The sequence below is a fragment of the Melanostigma gelatinosum genome, assembly GCF_949748355.1.
Source record: "Melanostigma gelatinosum genome assembly, chromosome: 15".
Lineage (NCBI taxonomy): Eukaryota > Metazoa > Chordata > Actinopteri > Perciformes > Zoarcidae > Melanostigma > Melanostigma gelatinosum.
In genome coordinates, this window is record NC_136648.1 from 9,038,444 (window position 1) to 9,065,465 (window position 27,022).

At 41.7% G+C, this 27,022-nt stretch overlaps 1 protein-coding gene across 1 annotated transcript in view; it reads left to right on the forward strand.

Moving 5' to 3' along the window:
- LOC306789100 (receptor-type tyrosine-protein phosphatase mu) overlaps positions 1-27,022 on the forward strand; it is a gene marked incomplete at its 5' end in the record, with an annotated part of 140,821 nt that overhangs the window by 24,815 nt on the left and 88,984 nt on the right. Inside the window, 5 exons of the mRNA XM_079284888.1 lie at positions 7,645-7,767; positions 18,755-19,029; positions 23,098-23,176; positions 24,866-24,981; positions 26,408-26,582. Coding sequence (XP_079141014.1) covers positions 7,645-7,767; positions 18,755-19,029; positions 23,098-23,176; positions 24,866-24,981; positions 26,408-26,582 — 768 coding nt within the window. The remainder of the gene's footprint in view (positions 1-7,644; positions 7,768-18,754; positions 19,030-23,097; positions 23,177-24,865; positions 24,982-26,407; positions 26,583-27,022) is intronic.

A 27,022-nucleotide genomic window follows, 5' to 3' on the forward strand; every position in this document is an offset into this window, starting at 1 on the left:
CCACCTCCCACCCGTGCACCCACATGTTGGTCAGATATCCGAGCTCGACGTGGCTGTGTGTGGCGGGGGATTAAACACACTGCATATGTGATTGACGATACGTCACGACACAAAAGCCAAGTAATGATATTTCATCAAGCTGATAATTCGGCCTGAACGCCCAAGCTCTGCCTTGTGGCCTAGATTTTCTCTCCTTCTCAAGAGGGATTGATTCAACCTTTCTTCTATTCTTCTACATTTTCTAATTAGCCTCAGTGATTTCCTAATTCTTTGACATTCAACCTTGAATTATTCCCTCCTCCACACATAAAAACAAGCGTTTTCTTTCCAGTTCAGGAAAACCAACAAAGCATGATAATGTTCTTGTTTATTCCATGATCAAACATAATCATTCTCTCCTCTGGAGGGAATCTCCCTTTGGGCTAATTTCTGGCATTGTTACTTGCATGTTTGACAAATTAGACTCTGGGAAACTCTGGGAGAACAGGGGGGAAGCTACTGATACTGATATTAGCATTTCATTCCTCCTTTGTTACACTCAGGCAGAATTCAAAGGATTGCTGACTTAGGAGGTTTTGGGAGGATTGGAAGGGTTCAGTCTGAATGGTCAGGGGGTGAGCCAGAGGGTTTTAGCTTTGAGCACAGACTGGGCTCTTATTTTCCTTTCTATTCCTGGGGCCTCCATGTCCAAGTGTGGATCTATTTTCCACCGGAAGCCAGGGAGCTTTTTTCCTCTCTTAGACTGTCTTTTATTGATTGAAGCTCAGGCCAGTGGCCCATCACACCTGGATCAAATGCGAAACCACGCTGGAGGAGGTTTTAATTTCCAGTCTTATAGTATTGAGCTACTAGTTTGTGAATCAATGCAGAGGGTAAATTCCATTTTAAGCCATCTTCACGAGTTGATTCTGCAGCACAGGATGCGCATCAGCAATTGCCGTGCAGTCAGACAGACCAGGATTTTGGTTTTGTTTTTAATTTAGTGTATTTGACGAGGAAACCTTTCTCAGCTTTTCCTCACCTCGTTGGTCAAAATGCATCTTCTCCTCGGCGCAGTTTTAACAAATAAACAGTGATTTTAATGGAGTGTTTTTTTATGCTCAGTCACCGTATCATTTCTGGGGGCATGTTGAATGGGAAGACAAACAAGCCTATTTCCACATTTACTGTATCAACAGGCATTAAGCCGAATAGGAAACAGCCCTATTTTCTCTTTCTCTGGAGGGCAGAGGCACTGAGACAGACAGACTCTGCAGCTCTGTCTGTGGATAGAGACAAGAATGAGGATGCTGGGAACAATAGGAGGAGAAGCCATTGTTAACCAGAGTTATTGCTGTCAAGTCGGAGTCAGATTGCGCCTAAGCCACCTCTCTTCGAAGTTAACACCGAGCACAGCAGGTGGGTTTCCCTCAGTCTTCAGAAGTTGAACACGGTTCAGAAATTGATTAAATCTTCGACATTTGGGAGCTTGTCTGCCTGAGTTTAAATGAGCCTCTGAACTATATTATTTGACCATAACATTCCTGAAAATTTCTGCTATGCGGAAAAACTGGCATAACGTTTGGCGATATCGCCACAGGATACTTTTATGCGGACAGACTGAAGTCCTAATTTCTATTGCTTGGAGAGAAATGACTGGGGATCTTTCATGTCTCTGAGATAGATTCCATATTTATCTTAATTGGTGTCTGGCAGGTTATCCAGAATGGAGATGGATTTGAAGTAATTTACTGGAAGTTCTTGACAGGAGCAGTGGAAGAGAACGCCGAGCCCTGCGCCGGCACACGGAGCTTGAAAATCATCTGTCAAAATGTAGCATATCTATGGAGAAGGCTGCCTGTCATGTTCGATGTACATCTAACCATGCACAAGAGTGGATTTGATCAGGAGCTTTGCTGTACTCCTGATTTAAAGCTCATCTAGCTGATATTTGGTTGATAAGACAAAGAAAATGCCGAGGTTTTTATAAGGCGATTGGTTTTGAACTACACATAGTGCCGACGGGTTTTTTTTAAAAAATAATACATTTGTGCCCAATATTTTTAAAATAAAAATCCTCACACGTCGTCAGACATATTCCACCATTTTAACCAACAAATGCGATGTTCTCTTTTTGCCCTGATTTGTCAGATCCTGTCTTGCAAAACATTGCTGACAAGTGCATGGCTCAGCCAGGCAGATTATCAGAGGAAATATCCTCTCCAACGTCTTTATTTCCCTCCCAAATCAATGTGGTGAACAGCAAGACGTGATTGATAATGATATTGAGATTGATTGTCTAAATCCCTTCCCTCAGTTCAAAGTCCCCGAACAGATCGTTTATATACATGCAATTCAGTGCAGAGATAGGACTTGGCAGGAGCTGCCAATAGATAAGTGAAATAGGGCCAGAGTGAAAAGACCTATCAGTCCCTAAGGGGCTTAGCTGCAGGATTCTGAAGCTCTAAACTGGCGGTGGTGGAAGGAGATAGTCGACATTGGTTTTAAATTACCCAAGATTGCCTTGTGGTTTCAGTCTGCGGGGACGCCAGCAGACAATATGTTTGTTAAAACAAGTGCAGACATTGAGGCAGAATGGGGCAAAGAGCAGGCCTGCGATTTCCTCGCCAGACCGAGCAGGCTGGAAAGCTGGTAATTGCAGAATTGGCAAAGCGGCGAGGAAGATGTTGGCGCAATGATATCTGCCACTGGGACTGAAGCAGCGGCATCGCTGGAAACAGGCTCAGTTACCTCACTCGGAGGATATTCTATTTGATGCCATAACAGCTATACCACGCACTACACTAATGGGCGTACTGTTATTAATTTGCTTGCTTTGCAACGCATCATATGCAACACTCTCAAAATGACTGGGTAGAAAATGACCACTAATTATGTAGTAGCTAGTAATTATCGTACAGATGCCCTTGTGGCTTCCGGTGCCAAACATATTCAGAGTCCTGAGTTCATGTTCTGCCTGGAAACTTTCTCGTCTTCTTTGTCTGTATTATGTACTCTCAAACAAAAGTAAAATCCACCAATTATAACAATCTTAAAGGAATTGTTCATCATTTTTTATTTATTTTTTGCTTGTCTATATGATTGACTTCCTGGAGTTTGTGGGTGCCTGGCAACCTCCCAGGGATGTCTAGACTCCCCCTGTATGCGGCCAATAAATAGTTTGCTACACAACAGCCTGTAAAACCACAACTTCATTTTTGTATTTCATTCTCGCACTTTTATTTGTTTTAATGAATTAAATGAACGTGATAAAACATATGAAGTAGTGAACTCAAGAAGCTTTGGAAGGTGTATTTAGTTACATTAAGACGAAGCCAGGCAAGCTGTACCAATCCCCTGTTTTTATGCTAAGCTAACTAGCTTTCTATTAGATGGCAAACTATTTATTTTGTGAAAACCTGAACAAAATAACTCACATAGTCAAGGACCTGTTTGCATCCAATTAGCTACCCTGAATTTGATAGTTTTCTTCAAGAAATTGACACCAAAATTAAGAAAGCTAGAATTTACAACAGTAGGAACATTTTACAAATTTAATTTAGCAGAGAAACAAAAGTGCTGCGAAACAGAACAGAACAATGTCAAGTACAACCTCGCCAAGGAGCTCTACTCTGAACCTATTCAGAAACACCTTATTTTCCATTTAACACCTTATCACAGATTTTCTTTTTTCACTATTACATTACCACCCTCAATATCCTTCCTACACTCGTTCACTGGCATTGAGAGAGGACTGTGTGAATAGCGCTCCACTATTACCAATCTTTGACCACACACACGCACATGCACACACACTGCTTTTAATGCTTAAAGTTTACTTTTGTTACAGCTCCAATAACAAAAGGCCTTTTAAGTCTGACTTGAAAATCTTTAGGAGAAATTGGCTCTAGCATTGAGGGGTTGAGGTATTGATTCTGGCCTCTGGCTCAGTCCAGGAAAAGATGGATAGATTTCTTTGAAATGCGCTCCGCGTGAGAATATAAAGACTATTGTGTGTTCTCACTCAGGAATAAATTGTTTCATGACATATCTGGGGCCACCTTTTTAGCTTCAAGCTGCCTGCTTCTCTTGAAAGGGGAATGTTGACAGGGAGGAGCACATTCATCTGTAGTCCCAGACTACCCACACCTCATAGAAGCTTTTATTGAAAGTTAAATCTCCTTCAGAGAGTTGGCAGCCCCTCGTTGGGATATCTATTTCAGCAGCTGTCGAGGCTGATTATATGGGGGTTGTGCCACACACTGGCAGCGATATAAACCTCCTACTGAGAGAAGGACTATTATGATGCTATTGATTGATGCGTTCATCTGCATGCGTGTGTACAATCTCTTGACTCAGAAGCAGCAGTTGGTATTGATGGCATGCAACATGTGATCGGTGATACATTTTTGCTTTTGATTCATGGCACTCGCATTGGTGAAGTCGCACATTCAAGAAAGCTTGTGGCACCATGTAGTTTCTGTTGAACAAGATGCTTTAATGCTTAGCTCAGGACAGAACAGTTCTACAACAGATCAATAACAAGTTGCAGGCGTTATTGGAGTCTGAAACCAAGAGCCCCATGTAACGATCAAAGCATCGCAAATCGGTTTATTGCTTGTTTACACGCTGTTGCCCTGTTGTCTTAATGGTCAAAAGAGTTCAGCTAAAGCAATGAATGTGGATGGTTCTTCAGTGTTGTCAATGAAAAAGCAGTATGAGTTTATTTATAAACACTAGATTTATAGAGAATCAATAAGAAAACATAGTCACCAAGAGACAATGCAGCGCTGTTTTCTCATTTAGGATTGGATTGGTTGGATGTGTTTCAAGAAAATCCTTTATTTTACATTGCGTCAACTTCTGGCATTACATACTTCTAAAATAGTTAGCCTACAGTTACAGGTTGAACTGCAAGGGAGCATATTGGTGCTATAAGCAGTATATTCTATTCATCTCTTATGTATATCTAAGCAACAAGAGCATCATTAATAGAACAGATCTGTTGATGTCTTTGAAGGGGATGAAGTTTCAAACTGAAACCTCAAGCCTACTATTTTCCTGATTGAATTATTGAACACTGAGTTGATATAAAATATAGAATGAAACAAGGACTGGGCTCATGCTTTTTGAAGGCTTTTTTTTTTGCTCTGTGTTCGAAATTCTCCCTCCACTCCCATTACCCACTGCCTCAGAATGCATTTCTATCCTCGCCAATGCCATCATCTTGAATGTCGAACACCAATAAAAGCCACCTCTTTGGGTTTGTTTGAGCTCCACCATGCTGTGAGAAGGAAGGTGGGCGGCATGGGGCAAAGCATCTTGGAACTATTGAGTCAAAATATTGATGGAACGGAGCCAGTCCCTGTGACGCTGCAGCCAAAGACTCATGTTAATGTTCTCCAACTTAAAACTTGCCAACACAACCATTTCTATTTATTTACAGAGAAAGCATAAAGCACCGCCCTCACACTCTTAGAGTTTCACATAGTTGCTTGAGAGAGGTGAAGCACAACCACAAGTTTCCTAGTGTTGGCTAGAGAACAGCTCCAACAGAACCCTTGGGGGTTAAGAGCCTTCTCAGGTAGTCTTGGGAATAGGTTTTCGGCCACCTGTTACTGTTGCTGATCAACATTACAGGTTATGTACTACGGTGCTTTATGTGGATCTTTTACTTAACTGCCTCCACAGAATAAGGAATTAACTGGGACCCAATTATACAATGGCATTTAGCAGCTGTTAAAGAAATGACTTAATGAGCTTAGCATAATAGCTTGGAGAGAAAAACTAATGTATATAGATGGAAACATGTGGAGATAAACATTTTATAAAAAAAGTAAAAGTACCAACAGCACAGTATAGACATACTCTAAAACCAGTAATGCATGAACAAATTTGATCAGTTAATGTATAAAGTGTCAAAATACACAAATTTACTGTTATTTTACGTTGAACTACTGGAATATATTTTAATGGTATCTTACAGTATATTGGATTACAGTATGCGATGGTAGAATAACTGAGTTTTATGGTAATTTTACAGTATACCAGCATGTTACCTTATATTTACAAAGGGTAATCAAATCTGTTACTTTTGCATTTCATTCCCAACTTTAAGAAAAAGTAGAAAACACAAGAATTCATGTACAATCCCAGTATTGCTGAAGTTTATTACTTGTCCTCAATCATTTATACAGCTTTTTGATGGACGAACTCTTGAAAATAATATCTGTCTCTCTTTGGTTTTATTTTTTTTTGACTTTGTTCACTGTCACTTAGCTTCTGCTTGATTTTTCACACTGCAGGTAACCTAGCTAACGCACACGTTACCACTACACCAGCTTCTCAGCCGAACAAGTTGATTTGGAGATGTGTTACCTCGCTGAAGGAGGCAATGCATTTCTGGACAAGCGCTCAACAATCCCTCAACCTTTTAGCTGTGGTACTTTGGCAATCACTTGCTTTTTTTTCCATGTCCACCCCCTCAAAAAACAGACAAAGCAGAAAATGTATCATTTGTAGCTGCCCTATGGAGCTAGATATTAATTATCCTGTGTTCTCCTCGTCTAGCCACTCATTTGCACGTGTACTGTAAATGTCAGCAGAGAGATAAATGGGAAAACAAAAACCCCAGCTCGTAGCCTTTATGCAGCAGAATGTCAGAGGGAGCTTGTAAGAGATGAGATATTGGTTTTGGCCTGGCATGGATTCTGCCTCAAAGGACATTGCCAGTGGCAATACAATTTGTATGTCATCTGTGTTTATAAACTTATTAGCAAGGTGCAAGCAAACCTTTTCAGATTCAACATTTGGATTCTGGCGAGAAGCAAGATGATATACGGTGCACCTGCTATCAACACAGAACCAATACAATCCTGTATTTGACGCAGCATAATATCATTTTGTCCAATTCAGCTCCAAGTCATCTGCCTGCTCTGAAATCAACCTCCCACTGTGTAAAAGCCACCGTTATATAAAGTGTGTGAAAGACAACGTACATGTGTGTTTTTATCTCGGTATGAACTCCCTTCCAGCCACATATTGTCCTGACATGCCTTTTTTTTTGCAGATTTATGAGTGTATTGAAAAGCACTTTGGGGGGTGAGGAGAGCTCAACTCTCACATTCTCTGTGTGGCCTTTAAGTTGCGAGGAATAAAGGAGTATTTGTATTAATCGATCACACGCCAACCCTAGTTGAAGCCTGGCCCTAATGGTAGCTTGCTGTCATTTTGCAAGCAGCTTGTAAAAAGGATTAGAGTGGCTCTGTGGAGTAAGGGCGCATGAACAGCAAAGTTCTGTGGCCGGAAAGAGAAATAAATCAATTTATCCCTGATGGTGATGCAGTTTTGGAACATAATGCCAAACGATGATGGAGTTTGGACACTTCATACTTGTCATTGTGAAATTGGACTGCCGTGTTACTAATGATGGTAATGTATGTTGTGCCTCCCCTACTACAGTAATCCTTCACTCTGTCTCACTTAAATGCATCTCATTGTCTGGCGTATTGCATTATGAAAACCGCTGGGTAAAAAAAAAAAAATAGATGAGAAGTTAATTTATATATTCATTCATTTGAACAGCAAGTTAATGGAAAAAAACTGCATAACCAAGTTAATGGAAAAAACTGTATAACCATATGAATTTCCTTCCTTTTATCACAGGCGATTGTAACTTTGAGAAGCCGCTGGCAGCATGTGGGTACAGCCAAGGCAGAGACGATGACCTAGACTGGGAGCAGGTCAACACCAGAGAGAAGCCTTCATCGGATCCATGGATGCCCTCAGGTAAGGACGGTGACTCTGGCTCGTCAAGAAGAGAAATGATCATTCCATCCCCATACAGAGAATGCATCACTGGTATTTCACAATGTCCGTTTCGACTATTTCTACTGAAGAGAATACCATTTTCTGAATTGGAAGAGCCCAGTTGCTGAAAAGAAAAATGGATTTTACAATTTTCTCCCCATCATATAACACAGCTGTTCCATTTAGAAAGATGCTACTCCTCCTTATTATAGGACATCCGCCATGACATCTGCAATGATTAAGAGTATCCTTAAAAGGAGTAAATGTTCCTTGTGTACTCAAGTGGGCAACGATTATAAATATCCAAACATACAACAAATTTGACAGAAGAATTACATGATCAATTTTTGTCTGTTGTGGTTTTTCCACCAAATTAAATTTATATCTGAATGACCGGTTCAGTTTGATGATTTAGAGTTTACATGAGACACTTTTTCTAAATAGGCCGTAAGTCTGACTAATATAACTCAATAACTTCGTGTTAGAGACTAATACATATTGATTACAGCTATGTGGACATGTACTACCATTGTATCTTGTACAGTACTCTACATTCTTTCTTAAAGTTCCAACTCTAATTTCATCTTTTTAATTATCAATATGAGATTTCCACGCAACTTCTTTCCACCTGAGTATCGACCACAAAGATCTTTTGTGACCGTCACATGAACAGAGACAAAAGCGCCATTTGATATCAAAATAGCCAGCTCTATTTTAATCAAAGAAGTCCATTCATCAGCCAACATATTGAAATTCATTAAAATGCTTTCCCTGCATTTTGTGTCTGTCGCACACAATTTGTCTCTTTAATGTTCCATTGATCGCTTTTCATTTGATTTGAAATGCGGAGATATCACCGCCACAGAAGCAGAAGGCACCTAAGGAATTAGACTAATGGAATGACGCTTTTTTTGTGTTATAACAAAGGTAGCGTTGCAAACTAATGGATATTGTTTTCCGCCCGTATCTGAAGCCTAATCTCACAAAGGCTGCATCACAGATAGATTGCACTGGGCCCCCCCAGTGACAGAGGGGGAATTAATTAGCAGGCCCCTCACTAATTTTAAGCAGCCAGTGCCCAGACCTGTTTGTGTGTACACCAGAATGATGTGTGTTGAACCGCCCCAGAGAAATTGCTTTCCATGGAGGGGGGAAGTGTCTGCTTTTTCTATCACAATTGATTAATGTCGGGACACATGGAGGCTGGGCAAAGGTTACAGGGAAATCTGGAAAAGCCTTGACCAACAAATTAACACCGTGCATGGTCTAAATTCAACATATCTGATTAAAATCCCATGTCTGGCTAAGATGTGTCCTCGATTGTGCTTCCTAGGCTGAGAGCTCTTGAGATCGGCGTGTTTTCTACCTGTGCACCTTGAATTGTGCGTAATTAACAGGTTGCAGCACTTTCCCCATTTCTCAGTGTGAGCGCTCAACCCGCCTTGCGAAATTGTAATCTTTCCTCTTTGACCGCAATGAAAGGGGAAGTGAAATGTAGTGTACTTGACGGCTGAAATTGTTTTAGGGCTACCGGAGAGAGGGTTGATGGGTAGAAATGCATTTAGGTGAAAGGCACACTTGTGGGAAAGCTATCTCACCTCTGATTGCTGTCTCACTCTCAACCTGTACTTATGAATCTTGGTTGGAATTGGTTTGCAGACAGTATCTGTCCAAGTAAGGCTGTTCGTAATGTCAATGTGAATGTGTGATTGAAGTGATGATTAAAACCTGGCTGAGTTTTTAGAGCAAATAAAATCATTACAGAGGTTTAAACATCTAGCTTTTGTGTTCAGTCCAATACTAGTATCGCTTGGCATTTTGGACCATTCTGCAGGGCTAAATTGCTCCAAATAAATAAACTCCAATAATATTTTCTGGCAAAACTAAACTCATTTAAACTGTGGACTGTAAGAATTGTAAATACTATCCTTTTACCTTGTTATTGTGGTGATTTATTTTGTAAAAACACACAATTCATGTTATTAGGAAATTTATGATTGTATTTTTAGTTGAATGTGCTTTAATAAAAGAATATATAGAAGTTCTAATTCGGTTCTACACACTGCTTAGAGCTAGTGTTAGGAGGTTAAACAGACCATAATACCCGCTGATATCTGTTTTATATTGCTGTGAAATATTAAAAAAAAAAAGCTTCAAACAACTGTATTTATTCAAGCTTCTTGCCAAAAACTACACTTTACACAATTACATTACATTTGAATGATAGCGTTATAATTTAACGGGGGGGTGATGTTCTGTCAGAGATCTGGAACTTTTGACTTATATTAACCATAACCGCTTGCTTTCCGTAACCTCAACCAAGAAGATGTCAATATGAAAAATTGGACTCGACTCGAGTTCTAAAACACAAAATGCAGAATTCATCATGCAATTATATCATATCCTGTTTTCATTATCAACATTCCGACTTGAAAGCTACACATATTCTAATCTGTGCTTGCAAAAACATGTATCAAAGACTTCAGGAATCAGTCGGAAACATCCCGAATTAAGGTGCTCTGTCATTGTAATACGTGCAGAGAACACATTCATGAGACGCCTTTTGCAGAATTTGATGTCAGGACTCTCTTTAATCCTGCAAAGCTAACACTGCAACCAAAGACCAAATGGGCCCGATACCATCCTAACGTGTAAACAAAGGAGTACCAGAGAGGAAAGTCCAAATGAAACGCAACAAGGAAAGCAAGCCCTCTGGCCATGCAGAGAAGAGAGACACGCAGTGCCTGAAACCCTTGGTTGTTTACGACAATCCGCTCCCTACCTAATTGCTACGTCTGGACGGAGAGAAGTCTTGTTTATCCCCTCCCCACAGCCCTGATTGCATGCTTCGGCTCCTTTTTAGGGTGGCTTACTCCAGTTCTGAGGCCCTGCATGTCTGCCTGGGCGCTCCCAAGTGTGTTCCCTCTCCGGAGCCAACTGGAGAAACCCCGAGCAGTCACTGTCACCGTCAGTCCTGTTGTTACCAACAAGCCTAATCAGTCCTGGACAATGACAATGAAACCATTTGAGCCACAAACAACACTCATTCAGCCTCGGAGAATGGAGCTGGATGCACTTCTATCAGAGTCAGATGTTGGCTTGGATTGCATATTATATGATGAGAAAATTACCCCACTGGAATCAAAGACCTATATGTATCAAACAATACTGATTTCTGAGTTTTCACCCGACACTCCTTTTGTTATAATCTCCCCAACGTGGCGCAGTAGTCTCGGAGAACAATGGATGAAGCTGTCTTGGTGAGGTTTGCGGTGTGGTGCTGAGCAGGCTGTCCAGATGCCATTAAGAAAGGAAGCTGCTTTTAGTGAGCCCCAGCTGGTGCAGAGGCTTCCTCTTTTCGATGGTGTCATGGATGTTGCCAGCAGTGGGCTGCTGCTCCCTGACTCTCCTCTGGGACTCGTTCTGGGGAATAATGGCAAGAGGAGGAGAAAGAAGGTCTTCTAACTGAGATTAATTAGGGGTTTTGTATTCTGCTCGGCACAATAGCAAAAGCAGCTCCAGCTAAATGACTTATTGTGGTGTTCTTAATATGTGCTCTAAATATGTTGTGGGAGAGAAATGTGTTTCTTTTACCGTTGCACGGGGTCTTTGTTTTGATAGCACGTCATTGGTCGACAATGACACCTAGACAATAGTGAAGGATTGACAGAATGAGGTTCTTCATAAGGTTAATGGGGATCTTCGCTCTTTCTGCTTATTTCTTGTCATATTCATAATGCCTTGATGCAAATGCAGCTCACCCTTGACCCCAGAAGGGTGCCTTTGAGTGCATATGGATAAGACGGATCATTTTAAAAGTCAAACTCTCCACCATGTTTAGAACATTTCAATCCGGAGGTAATGAATTGACAAAGCCCCTCCGCCTTGCCTGGACACAGAGCGTTGTTCAGATGCAAGAGGAGGAGGACAGCCACTTAAAATCTGAGAGGAGAGAACAGCCATTGACTGAAGGACGTCAGAAATTTAATCAGAATTTAAAATCACATCAGCAAAAGATGGGATTTGCTGTTGAGGAGGGAGGGGCCCCGTCTTCTGAAAATAAGCTAATTGCTTTTGAGCCATTCGCAACTTTGTGTGAAAATCACACCTTGCACGGCGTCGGCAAGGTTGGAGAAACCCCATTATACGTTTAGGGGACGAAACCCAACAGCAAATTACAACGCCTGATCAATTCCTGGATTAATTCCTGGGGATGACAGACTGCAATTTTTCAATTTAGCATGTTTGTGGGTTTAAGAAGTGTCGCGTGGTCTGAGTAAACCGGTTAAAAAGGATGATGACAGCACACTGTACTGTCATGATGGAGGACATAACATTTGCATGCTGTATGTCTTCCCATTAGTGTGCATGGTATGTACAATTAAGGCTTATGATGCAGCTAGGTGACTCACATGAACACTGTTGTGTAATAGGTTTGCATCAGGCAAATGGGCCATTATACGACCGGTTTATTGCAGTGGAGCGCCAGTAGAGCGTACTGCATATTAAGATGACATAAGAAGCCATTAAGAATTGCTGTTGATTGACACGCAGCAACAAAGCACGCTGTCATGGAACACAATAAGGGTCAGTCGTTCCACCTGGCTGAAATGACGGGGCTGAGACGTGATGCATGATGAATTGTTTTGGGTGAATCCGTTTGACATCGTCAAAAGAAGCCTGGCAGGTCCTTCATATGGAGAGCCCAAACGTATTCAGTGTTACTTTATCAGGACCCTTTCATGTTTCAAAGGACGAAGGGAAAATTCCGGGAAATTGAGTGGAGGCCACGGCTGTTCACATTAACAGCCTCACCCTCACAGCGAGAGGACTTTTGATTGGTGGCAGACAGTGAGAATAGCCCTGTCTTCATTGACATTTCCAAAGCGGCAGCCGTGCTTTTCCGCGGCGGTGACCTCTGTGAATTTTATTAGCAAATGAGACCTGGAGGGTTTGGGTTTAAAGAGTGCCCCTTCATTCTGATTTCCCCCACATAATGATTTCCACAGAGTTCAGGACCTAAGTGGAGGAGAAATAATGAGCGCTAGTCATTATTGCAAATTATATCCTCTGCTCAGACCATCAATCAACTGATAATTAATCTAAATACCTTCAGCCTATAGACTTTGATGACGAGGATTAGACAGTACCGTACTTGTATGAACTAAATTATATCGCACTATGTTTCCATTATGAAGATTTCCCTTCCTTCCTTCCTTCCTTATTTTTTTTTTAAAGAAAAGGAACCAAGGGGGGAAAAGAATTACAAATGTAGCCACAGCTTAAACAGCTCGGGCTATTTTGCTATATTATGCCTTATTCTGCTTGTGTAACCTGTCTTCTATGTGTATACCTGCTGTGCAGCACATTTATTTGGTAACTTTTGTGTTATTTGTGCAATCATGCGTCTTTAAGGAAAATCATATTTACACATTGGAGGCCAGTTAGTCTTTTTGAAGTCGGGTCTTCAAGACGTTTCGTTCCCACAGTCCAACAAAGAAACAGAGATGTCATAGAAAATGGTTAATAGGATTCATGTGACATTTGTCTCAGGTCACTGTTCTCTGTCCACTTGTCTCCTAACCCCGATCCTCCTCCTGCGTTCTACAATGATTATCAAAAAAGAAAGAAAAAAACGAGACATGAGACTTTATTGCAGGAAATGAGGAAATTAGAACGTGGTTTTGTCACATTGTTGTAATCCTGAGAAGCTGTCATTTCTAAATTTAGTTTGATTGTTTCATAAAAGAAGGCGGTCATACTGTGTATCACACTTGTTAGTCTTGGAATGGATTCTGGTCATTATTTTCTGCCTGTTTCTTTCGGATAACGTCAGAGGAGTTCTGCTCAGAAAAATGTTACTATAGACGGTAAAAATAAGTAGCATAACTGATGAAACAGAACCAGAGATTTGGTCTTTTTTTTAACAAAAATTTGCTTCAATAAACAAAACAAAAAACACTAATCACAGAAATTCACTTAAATCGGGAGATTGAACAGAAATTGTTCGGGTCACAACCTAGAGGTGCCACACCAAATACTAGACCCTTTAAATCATGAGTAAGCATGTGTGCACGTTTTTCTTTTGCAGATCATTTTATTTTTACATTTTGTTTGCGTTCTCTGAACACAATGTAGCCGTAATCTCAAGGAGCCCACTAACTTGCCTCCTAGTAACTATGGTTGATAAACTCATAAAGCTCCAGGTATTCAGCAAAAGTCATGTTTCCTCATGTTTTTAATGGTAATGGTACTGTAATGGTATTGTCAAGTACTCAAATGAAAGTACTTGTACTTGGTTTGAAAAAAGGTATAGGTGCATCCCTGCTAATTACTTAGGGAATCCAAACCCCGCACTACAACACCCCTATCACAACCAGATGTGATCCATTTTTGTGACTCCTTCTCATTTATGACCTCTGACAACAAATTGTCTGATAATCAATGTGTGGTTAATGTGCTCTGTGCAACAGCCCTCATTCAGGCACCGTGTCCTTGTTAATAATGGATAACATATTCTAATCTAATGAAAGTCATACATTTCCATTTCATGGGTGTGCCCTTCCTTTCTGAAGAACAGCAACATAAATGTACTGTATCTAGCATCTGCAACAGGAACATTACATCTTTTAGTAATTCATTTTTTCATATCAGTCTCTCCTTGTACAGCCATCATTGTAATGGAAGGTGAAGGTGGCCTACATTGGAATAATAATAAATCTGTTCTTCTGAATACCTCAGACAATAGCCGAGGCCTGGCCTTTGCAGAGTTGCAGACACGGGCCTTGAGTGTGCCGAGAGCTCTCTATTTCTAATTGGTCTTGAACACTCCATTGTTAAGGAACAAGAGATAGAGAACGAAGGGGCGAGGGGGAGAAAACACCCGTGTGCATCACTAGCACATTAGCGCAGCACTAACACAGTGTCATTATAATTTGCTCTTACTCTCACTGGCTAATTAGCTTGTCATGGTGCAGCAGGTCCTGCAGAGTATGTGGTCATTAGGATCTAAGAGCATAGAAACTGAATGAAAATCAGTGTTCTCCTGTCGTCTTCTCAATTTGTTTTCGACAGTGACAATGGCAGCACGCTGTCACTCGAAATACTGTATTCTTGTGTTTTGTGGTGGCCAATAATGAGGAGAGGAAAGACTTTTCCCCCGTTTTTGTGTTGGGGTTCACTGACCCAAATCAAGACAATTTGTAGGCCTCAAATTTGGTCACAATGTCATAGCTATATAGTTCTGCAAGATGCCTGATAGCGAGGACAAAATGTTCTAATATTTACACGTATTTCTATCATGTAATGGCACTTTACACTAACAGTCACTGCATTGAGCTTTTATTAAACAGAATTGACCTCTTACAAAGGGTACCTATTGTTTTATTAATATTGAATGAATGTAGTCGTAAAAAATGTGCAAGTGCCGCATGAGGGATCTGATATTTTCATCTCTAATTACCAACAAAGAGCAGTGCTGTGCATAAATCTCCTGTGCAACGCTGTCACAACATGGCTGTTTTGAGATGAGAAGTAAACAGCCTGTTTTCATCACAGAGGAAAGCAGTGGTGCAAGGATCTCTTGTCTTTGTAACATGAGTTACAAATGAACAATTCATCAACTGATTATTAGTGCTGGTTCGCGTCACACCAAGAGTTGCTGACGCCTCAAAGGGGGAAAAAAACTCAAATGTTCTGTACACCTGAGCAGATGGCTGAATGTTATTAAAAGAGACCTCACAGCCCTCGTATAGCGGCACCTGATTGAGGTTGGACAAACAAGTGTCTCAAAGTCGACTCATCTCCTGCCCTTCTACATGTACCTTACACGACGTCCTGCACAGCCTCAGAAATAATTAGCCTTAACACTTGAATCGCAGACAAACTGAAAGTGAATATTACTCTAAAAGGCACCTGGGAGCAAAACTGTGTGCGGCTCACAACAGGGAATTACACCAGAGTGGTCATGCTGTGCAGGGCAATCAAAAGCACAGGAACGCCACACGATCATCCTGTAAAATGGCGAATCACAATTTACCGTGACAGCACACAAAAGGGCCAGTGACCCTAACCCAGCCAGACATGACTGCAAACAATAAACCACTGAAACACTGATTCACATCTATTTGAATTCTGTATTTATTTGCCAAAAAAACACAACTGAAACATGACTATCTTTTTCCTGGGCTCTTGGCCACATCTCACAGTCTTCCTCAGCAGATAGTTTGCTCAGTTGTCATGGCGATATCTCAGTTTCCCATCATGTGGTCTAAGTATGGAACAATGGAACGGCTCAGTTGCCATGGAAGCAGTTCCGTAGTTCTGAAGTTCAACAATGATGACAACTGTGATATCGCCACAACGACTGGGCAAGCTCCATCCACTGACCAAGCTTGAGTTACAATTCTGTGTCAAACTACTGTTTTCCAAGATCAACAAATACCCTTAAAGGCTCACCTATGGATTCAATGATTTGAATTTCACAATGATTGTCTCCCACAGGCCTGTGGGGAGATCATGCATTTAGTTGTGTACTTGCCATTTGTCCATGGCAAGTATCGCATTCTACTGTCCTTGTGTTTTTGCCGCTCATTCATGAGTGTATGCGCAAGGACCCTCATGGTTGCGGTGATTCACAACTGCTTCAGTAGCAAAAAGGCATTTCTGGCAACTGGTTTGACTAAAACCAAGCCTTGAGATATTGTCTCTCAATTTCTAAAGTCATTTTTTCTTGACAAGTGAGACTTGATCAGAGCCTAATGTAAACCAGCGCACCTTCTGGCACTCATAATCTGCATTTCCCTTGCGGACAATATCCAGTGCACCTTCATGGCTTCAGTTATGAGTGATGAGATATTTATTAGTTGATAATAAAATGCAGCCCCTCCTGTGATGTGACACTCGTGTGAGCCGAAACATGTTTAAGATCCTTTTAAACAACAACTTGGTACCACCTGACAAACAAAGCCAAGGAGGCTGACTCTGTGTCATCACAACTCACTGCTCCTCCTCCTCCTCTGCTCCCTCTCCTCCTGTTTCATTGTGTAAACATGACAGAACCCCCCACTTGTTATCTGAAGCTGGAGACAGATGGAATTGGTGAGCGTTACAAGTGCAGCACAACAAGACAAGTGGGCAAGCTGGAGTCATTGATGAAGCAAATAGGGTTTTGTGAGAGGCTGTTTGGCTGACACACTCGGGGACCAATCCTGCTGATTTAGTCGACGTTATTCGCCCTTTTTTAACACCGTATCTGAGTGAATCACCAGATGTTAAATTGAATGGCAAGGATTCACATCCACTGCGGTTCAGCTCTTCTTCACATGCAGGAGAGCGGAGCTTTCGCTAACAGGTTGTTTGTCTCACCTCTAAGCAAAATGTGCCTTCCAATCATTACCACACTTCCAAAAGAAAATGTATTTCAACATAAACGGAGTCTTTTTGGCTGTGTCTCAAACGCTGTTACTATTTCATTTCCGAGCCAAGCTAAATAGGATGATGACAAATAGAATGTGTTCCGCATATCCATGAAACTTTGCCAAGACAATAATTCTCACTTGTGTTTTATTGGCAAGAGGGGAGAGTGTTAGATTAACCTTTAATAGTGAACCAAAGCGATAAAATCTAAATGGGGCTTGGTTGGCAGATATATTTGAACTTATTGATTCCTCATCATTTCTCTTCTCTCTGTCTTTGAGGGGGGGGAAAACACTTATCTCAAGCACCAAGAATTTTTACGACTTTTTAAAAATCTTTTTATTTTGTTGAATTATAATGATGAGAGAGCATTGCCTCACTAAGGGTCACATGCTAGAATTCCCAGCGCTAACAGAAAAGGTCTCCGCATTTACCTGCTTTCTGCATACTCTTATGAGATTAGGCCTTTTCCTTCGTTACTGTTAATCCTCAGGACCTGATTGCTGGTAATAATCAGATTTTTGTCATGGAAATATTTCTGTTAAGTTAATAACCACCTGCTTCTTAGCATCGACAGATCCAAGCTACAGTTAATGTGTTGCCAGGAATACACCAGGAGAGTACCACAATAGTCTTGGGCATCTTTCTTTAGAGATAAAATACATTAAGTTGTTATTTGCTTTTACCTCACAGTTGATGATTAGAAACACAGTTCGTGTATAGAGATGCTAAATTTGAAATTCAAAGTATATCCATGATTGAGGGACTTTCTCCACATGGCTTTCAACATGGCAACGACTGAGCTGGTCGCTAGCAGCTAAAAGCGCAGAGCCAAAAGTGTTTACCTGAGGGGAACTGCTGAGTGGGCGCTATGCTTCCACGCTGATAACTCCATGCCATTGGTTGGGAGTTATCAGGTGTAACTGCCAAATGAACGCAGTGTCGTAACTTTATACTTCTAGTTCACTACATCTCAGGGGGGAATGTTGTACTTTGAACTGAACTACATTTATTTGACAGTACTAGTTGTTTTTGTCTCGACTTTCAAAAACAACATTTTCCCTGCGGCCAAAAAACAGTTTGCTCTCTCACTCACCTTAGTAGCAATCTCACTGCACCAGAAATAACATCTACATAATACCGCAGTAACACAAAATCATATTTTCCCCATTTGTTTAGGGTGACGACATCATAAGATATGACAGCCATTCAAACTTAATTTCCAAAACTCAATCAAAGCTTGAAATTTAAAGAAGTTACATTCAATAGGCCTACAGCTCTATCCACAACGTTAACTACTCCAGCAAAGTTTTGGTGAGCAGGCTTATGGAGACCGGAGATGTCGGCTGTCAGCTCGATGGAAAAGATGGTAAACTAGTTGAAGGATTTAAAATGTACTCATAACTCATGCTGATTAACGAGGGTCAGCGAACGGTTATGCTGCTCCACCTTTTAATGGGCAATCAGCACAAGCCCCAACCTGACGCCGTTTGAACTGCTGATTGGATAAAGTCTGCTCAACTCCTGAATTTTCTTGTCCATGTTGCAGGTTCAGCCTTCATGATGATGAACACGTCCGGACGCTTTGCAGGGCAGAAGGCCTTGCTGCTCACGCCACAGTTGAGGGAGAATGACACCCACTGCGTTACCTTCCACTACTATATAGGAGGCAGAGACAACAGCCACCGGGGTCACCTTAATGTCTACATCAAAGAAAACAACAGTCCGATGGGGATGCCTGTTTGGAACGTGTCCGGTCCAGCCACTCGCTCCTGGGGACAGGTAGAACTGGCCATCAGCACCTACTGGCCCAACTTCTACCAGGTGAGGATGTGTTTTCTGAATCCAGCTCTCTTTTGTATCATGTCTCATCACAAAACTAGGTTGCTCGTTGAAAGCATCTTTTATAGTCAGGCCAAAGTCATTAAATCCTGTTCACTGGGTGGAGCAAGACACATTTATGATTTGAGAAGATCCAAACAATCGCACAATAGCCCATTCAAAACACCTAAGATTATTGATTTCTGGTGCCACCTCGGTATCCATGGTAATCTGTTCTCTCTCCCTTCCGTCTCAGACAGTTCTCTTTTTCCAATTCTGAAAACTCATTTTCACTTACCAATGCACATGACTGCTGGCAGGGGCAAGGTGATTTCACACTTGCCTGGCTATTAGTTTTCGAGGGGCTTGTTCCACGAGTCCAGCAAATGTTAATTGATGCAGAGAGTCCCCTTAACCCCCCAATGGGAGACGTTCCCTTGGTACATTATTTCATTATGGCCTGGCAGAGCTGGTCCACAGTGGCGCTGAGGGGAGTCCTCCTGCTTGCTCCTCAGATGCAGCCTGATAACTTAGTTAACAAGGGACACCGCTGAGCTTCTCTCTGCTGAATGCAAGATAGGAGCCTTAATGAGAGGCACATGGACAAAGGGAAGAGAGAAGAGGGGGGAAGGAAAGAGGATGGTGACCCTTGTGTGACATAATGATGATGCAAAGCCAGTCTGGTCACATGTTTTCAGTTTGTGTTTGGATTCATCCCTTGTGCAGTCTAAGCGCTAGCCATCATTGATTCTGTTTAGACTATTAAATAAAAGAAATAAAACGTGTCGCTCAGCTTTTATTTGTGCAGTTCAGACACTGTGGCTTTAGCTGCTGCTTCATTGCAACAAATACATTTTTCACAAAATTGTGTGTTGCTTTTGGACTCTTAAGGGAAGTTTAGTGACACTTGGACATTCTATTCGTGGTTTTCCAGCAGATCTCTGCGTGTGGGGGTGAGCATTCAGGCCCAAAAATGACGTGTAATGCTTTCCAGTGTTTTCAGGGGAATTCCCAGCATCGGTTACCTTTCAAACCGACAGCAGAAGGTCTGTGTCCGATTGTAATTGTTCCAAAACCAAACTGACAACGTGGGTAAATGAGAGGATCGCTAATGATCTTAGTGCCACTCTCAGTCGAGAAAAGACAAACCAATGCTTGATATTGTCACTAATTAACAACATGTCACTAATTATAGGTATCTTTAATTGCATAGTAACCTACGCAGTCGTCAAAGGGAAGCCACCTGATACTTGGAAATTATTTTTTAATTACCGGTAAGGCTTTTAGTCATCATGAGCCTTCCAGCCTTTGATAATTACTCCTCTGTCAGGTCATCCCGAAAACGTTTAATTGAGATTGTCATGCATTTCCAAAATCGCTGAACATGCGCAAATGCTACAATTTTCAAAAAATGTAAAGTGTCTAAATATGTTCCGCACATACTCCTCAAAATATGTACTTTGTGCGTAAGATGAACACCCGTTATTTATCCTGATGTGAAGCACCAATGAAAGAGAAAAACCCAAATATCCTCATCTGTCTTGATTTCAATACAGTAGAGACTGTGACAGAGCTAATCAATCCTGTTGTAATGGAGTACTTAGCCAAGTCCCTTAGGGATAGCCCGTGCGGTGATGTAGACGCTGAATGTTGGGTTCACTCGGTGTCTCTCTGACAAATGAGAATGGTGAACTTTCCTGCGACATCAACAGCTTTCGTCCCATGTGAATATTTTCAGTCTGTAGGTCAGGCCCAATTATGCACTGCACCATCATTGATGTTGGAATCAATTATATCACAGCTATTAGGCAGGCTGACTGATGTCTGTTGCACAAACAAAGGATTTCAATTAGAGAGTGGGGGCGAGTTCATTTGTCTGGTGGCGATATATGGAGTGGTTGGCCTTTTAATTTCCTTTAAATTAGCCTGTAATGAGGCCATAATTGGCACCCAAAGATGTTCACTTTCATATTTCATGAGACAAAAAAAAGAAATTTATAATTAGACAGCCTTATCTGAAGGCATCCTGCCTCCCAGATGACAATGGTAACTATCTCCGCCTCCACATTCCCAGGCTACAAAAGGAATCTCAGAGATGATGTGTGCGCAGCCTAGCTACGGCTAGCAGAACACAATTGTCTGTACGATATCTCCAAAACTAAGCAACCCCCTCCAAAATAATCTGGATTGATAAATAGCACTACAGGTAAAAGGGAAAAATTTGTGTTTTTGATTATGAGGTCCCTGTCATATATACCATTCACTGCAAGACATAGGCTTATATTTCGGGAGTAATGGAATGCAAAGCATGTGTAGTCTGAGTGTGTGTGGTGTAATGGGTCTCAGTACCACACCCTGGGTTTGGGAAGGGACCAGCATTCTGTTTCCCTTTTTACCACAGTGCAGACCAGCGAGTACATAACTCTGACATTCTGCTGGGACACGCCCTCTGTCAGGGCCTAGGACCATTTGTTTTGCGGGCCAACTTGGCTCTTAAAATAGGGTCATGTTCGTCCTATCCACTACAGTAGTGTCAAACAAACATGTCGAAACAAGAAACACGAGACACAGAGCAACTGTTGAAGGCAACACATGTGTTCACACTTAACTCTAGTGGCGTCTATCCATGCAGATGGGGGGTTTTTTTTCTTCAGGTTTTGCGGTATTCGCCGCTGAGATATCTGCCCCAGTCAACCGTTATAAATAAACATAAATAGTTGAGACTTAGGTCTGTGGATTATCCAGCTGTTCGTAACTTTAAACATTCCCTAAAGATTCCTGCATTACAAAATTAAAATAGGTTGCACCGTACAAAAGCATTCTTACGTAGAGATTACAATTGTTGTTACTAGATATTTACACCCAGTCACTGCCAAGTGAAATAGTTTCAGTGCTAATTGGACCAACTGACAAACGTTGGCTTGCTAACATATAGCTGACCTGACACTTGATCAAAATGCTGTTTAATAATTATGTGAACTTAAATTATTTACAAGACACGATGTTAAAAACTTCAGATGAATTGGCCAAATAATGCTAGATAGCTTACCTATTTCCCCCTCATTCTACATAAATATGGCGAACCCTGAAACACTCATATTTCTCCTCTGTTTGCATGAATAAAACAAAGTCACACTTAGATTAGCCAAGGATTGTCGATAAGTTCAGTCCCTTTATCATCCCAGACGGGAAGCAGTCAGGTGCATAAGATAAAAAACAAAACAAAAAGCAAATATCCATACAAAACAAAAGCTCCAAAAATGTTTCCTGTACATGCAGTATACAGAATACAATACCACAACACAAACAATCTCAAAAACTATCATTACATGTGCAAATTCATGTTTTTGCACATGGAACAAAGGGGTTTTTACTCTTTCTGCTCTTGAACTGAGGTACTCTGAGGGAAGAGATTGAAACTCGGGGATTAGGTTTAGCATTTAGACTCCTTTAAATGTTGGATATGGAACTTACTGTGTGTCACCGCTTGTGACGCTGCATCACTTCCTGTTTTACACATTGGATTGTTTAGGATTTGACAGCACTGCAGATGTTTCCTAGCAACAGGTTTACAGATTCTTTACCAGCTAAGACATTTTCTAAGTTTTAATAGCGCATTAGGATTCAGAAAATATGTAACTTAAAACTAGGTATTAGTCTATTACAGCATTATAGGGAATTTACATGCAAATTTAGAGATTGGGAATATGAATAGCAACTTTTTTTTAAATATTATTGTTCTATGCACATTGTTTTGAGGACAACTAAAATGAAATGATTAGATGGCGGTATATCAGCGGTGTCTCATCCACCGTACACTATGTTTGTCACAGACTGTGCAGGGCTCATCTTAATTTAACACTTGCATGTCATAAAACCTATCAACTGTGACATATTGTGGAAATAATGGCGGTGGCCTGCAGCTGTGTGACCAGCTGCAGCCCAGCCGAGAGCAGATCGCATTAGCTGGAGCTGGACTTCTCTATGCACATGGGCAGCCTCACTCAAGTGCCATTTGAAGACATGTGGCCATTTATCATTGGTGTTATGAGTCTCCTCTCTCCTCCTCAGATTGTGTTTGAAGCCGTAACCTCAGGGCAGCGTGGCTTGCTGGCCATCAAAGACGTCGTGGTCCAGGGCCACCAGTGCAGTAAGTCCTTTTTCCCCTTCACCATAAAAGAACATCATCAAACTGTCACTGTCCTTTCCATGACACCCTGCCAAATACCTGTATCGTTGTTGTATGCAAGACCTGGCTGTGCTAAATCTATCCTTTTGAGAGATGGGGAGAAATAGCGCAAAAAAAGTGGGCACAAAAAAACAAATAGCACAATGCAGTTTGCGGCTGCTTGTGTTTGGATTCCACAATTTTCCTCCTCCCTCAAGGATATCCAGTACAGCATCTCATCTCTCAGATGTTCGGAGTTCTGCTTCCCTTGCTGAATATAAGCACTTCAGAGTGCGCTGCAGAGCTAATGAACATGTAATCACTAGCATATTTAGATTTTTCTGCTCCAGCTTGTGGGATAGGCTGCTGCCGTGGGAAAACAAGGATGAGGGCTCTTCAGGATTCGTCATGTCTATGCTTTTGAGTGCTGAGAGTCGTGTTCGTCCATGAGGCAAGAGGTTTTCACGCTCTACAGTCGAAATCAATACCTCGCGGGTTTTCATCAATTGATTTATACTTTACCCCTCATAGCTGAAGCATCACACTCCGATTGTTAGGCGCTAATGACCTGGTAACCATTTGAATGCAGCTGAATTCCTACAAATGTTATGTCAATAAGATGGATTTATACAGCGATAGGTGTTGCATATCAATGTATTTGAGTGAATCAATGAGGCCTTGCGACGTGATCAATGTTTAAATGCGCAAAAGTGTGAGTGGATCAATACCCTGCTCCGTGGCAATTGGGTTTCTTTGAGTGATAAGCAAAGTGATCAAAGCAACTCTTCAGTGGAGCACAGCCAATTCATTTTCTATTTATAAGGCCATGTGGAATATCTCGCACAAAGGTGTGATTATGCCACAGGGTGGTCTGCCTCTCCTTGCGTCATTAAGACATTAGCGATGAGAAAAATAGATTTGTCTCTTTTGGCACTGGAGGGATTGACAGGACAAAGTTATGAAGGAGGTGCAGTGTAGTTCAAAGACAAGGTTGTAAAATATTAAGTAGAAGTGAAAGTCTTGATGATGAAAGTGATAGAATTAGCTTTTGCCAAGTCTTTAGAGATTTGGTTATGTTTCGAATCAAGGTCGCTCCACTGAATTGCCCTATTTTTTTTTCTCAGCAGAATAGCGGTACCAATCAAAAGTGTTCTACATAAGTTACTTTCCGTGGACTATCCCAGTCTTTGTGCATCCTGGTAATGAGCACAGTTGGAGAAGAGAATAATGCTTTTGGAAAACAAATCCCCTTAATCAATGAAAAGATGCAGTTGGGAAACGGCAGAAACTGGGTGCAGGATCGGCCTCTGGTGTCTCATTTCAAGGATATCGGTGGAACGTTCCTCACAAAGCGATGCCGGCCTCCGGCGCTGAGGGGTGTCGGCTAGTGTAATAAAGAGCACGACCCATTCAAGCCTATTTCTCTCAGTTCTTCAATTTTGCATGCAAACCTTGGCATGAGCGTTTCAAAGTGGGTAACTGAAATGTGTGGAGACAGGATGGTAGATCTTAATGCAGCTGTTGAGCTGCTACTCCAGCACCCAGCTCTGGTGATTATTTCTCATCAAGTACAAATCCATTTGAGTGAAGTTGTACACTGCACCTTAGCATGTAACGCTTCTGCAGCTGTCTCATAGATATTTGCATTTTTTATTTATTTTTTTTTCAAAGTGAACACACCTCACTTCCTGACTATAAAGGGAGTGGAGGTCAACGCTGGACAGACTGCATCTTTTCACTGCACCGTCAATGGACGCAAAAGGGACAATTTCCGCCTCTGGCTTCAGGTGAGATCTATTTTTTTATCCTTTTACTTGCACTCTAGATCAAGGACTAGATCAGTGTGCGGGATCGGTGTTAGAAGTGGGCCCTCTGGAAATGAATGTGTCTTACTGAACAGACCCTACTGTCTGAATATGTAATCTTCTGTTCTGATCAGCAATACTGTTATCTAAGGCTGCAGGCTTTTTAAATGTGGGAATTAGAAATGTAGCATTTGGCATTTAATGAGTCATGATGACAGAGAAGATCAACGTCTGGCTTATCCAAGTAAAACTAGGCCACAGGTTAACGACTGTCAACTATTTTGTGTGATCTTGATACCACCGTTGGCAACTAAAAAAAAGTAAAATACACAACAAAGAAAACATTACAGAACAAGGGAGAGTGTGGTTAAAAAAAAGGGGAGGAGGCAAGAGTGCTTTGTTATTTTAAACATGTTTAACCCCAAATTACATGGGGCCAAATGTGAACTGTTCCACCACAGCCATTTTCCTGATTAGCGAGCAGATGTCCACTTTAATTGACAGTTAACCTCAAAGCGTTTTGGAGTTCAACCACAGCTTTAAATGAGAAATGATATGATGAAACGACTAAGTGCAGAAGAGATATTATGGGGGCGTTAGATCATGTAAATGTGTGTCGTAGCACCTTGTTATGTTCCATGCTTACACAAAGTAACTTCCTAATTTTAAAACACGTCAAATTCAATTTTTAAAGATGGTTTCAGGAAATGCAAGTCGTTTTTCTGCCTTGTGTTTGAGAACTCACCTGCTCACCAGTTTCCCAGAGTCCTCCCAGTGTCTGGGATGCAGGGGATTACAGGTGTTTCAGATCGTTGCAGTATGGTCTTAATCTATATCCATGTTGGCTCTGTGGATACTGTGTACTATATGCGGCACAGCTGAGCTGCACAGCAGTCTTGAAGTGACCTTGTTCTGAGCAGCGGAGGTAGTGCATCTGGCAGGACACAACCCTGTCGGCTCTGCTGCTAAGCACACTGTCACACATGTGATCAGTGGGAGCATGACGCTGGGTAAAGGTCCTCTGCCAGGTACTCCATCATTTTAACAAACACGTCCTCATTAGCACAGGAGCTGGAAAACAAACATTAAGTGAAGTCCCCCGATGACAGTAATGAAGAAATATTTCTCATGAACAAATGTCCCCCATCTGCCTGCTGTGAGGGGTGACAGCTGGAGAGGGCCCACTGCGTGCATGTGTGTGTGTGTGTGTGCGTGTGTGTGTGTGTGATAAATGTATTCCTACCATCAGCCACCGATGGGAATGATAGGACACAAACAAAAGCACAGCCAAACGGGCAACAAGCACACTCGACCAGAGTTTCTGAAACACACAAGGTCAGGTCACTTTGCTTATTAAACCGTTCCATTTTGTCGGCTCAACTTGTTTGTTTGTCATGGTTCCAAACAGGGCATCGGTGGACGGGAGGCCCCGATGAAAGCCACTAAACCTTGGAACAACCGGCGCTTCATAGGCACTTTCGATGTAGAGAACACAACCAAGGGCGACTCGGGCCGCTACCGCTGCATCGTGCACTCGGACAAAGGGGTTGGAGTGTCCAATTATGGGGAACTGACCATAAAACGTGAGTATCGGTCCCAAAGCAGAGAGAAAAACACAAACGCCGTCTGTCTGCACGAACACACACATGACCTCTGTGCACACAGCAAAGTCACCAGGAGATAAACAGGAAACCCTGTTGTTGTTGTTGTTGTTGATGAAAATGTCCTCTAAGGCGATACTAAAAATACTCGCTTTTTGTCATTCAGAGAACTTTGATACTTCCCCTGAAAAGGCTGTCCTTGGCTGAGCACAATTCCACCTGAAAGATCACAAAGGGTTTACAGTAACCGCACTGATATTTCACTCCTGCAGTCATTTGATATGAATTTATGGAGTCGTCTGAAACTAAATCCTGCAAGGCCTCACTTTCCTGCAGCCCTATAGCCCGGTAATGGCCTTCTATATTTCTTCACCTCAATTTTCTCCCTGTGCTCTCAATTGAATTTACTGCCCCGATTTCTT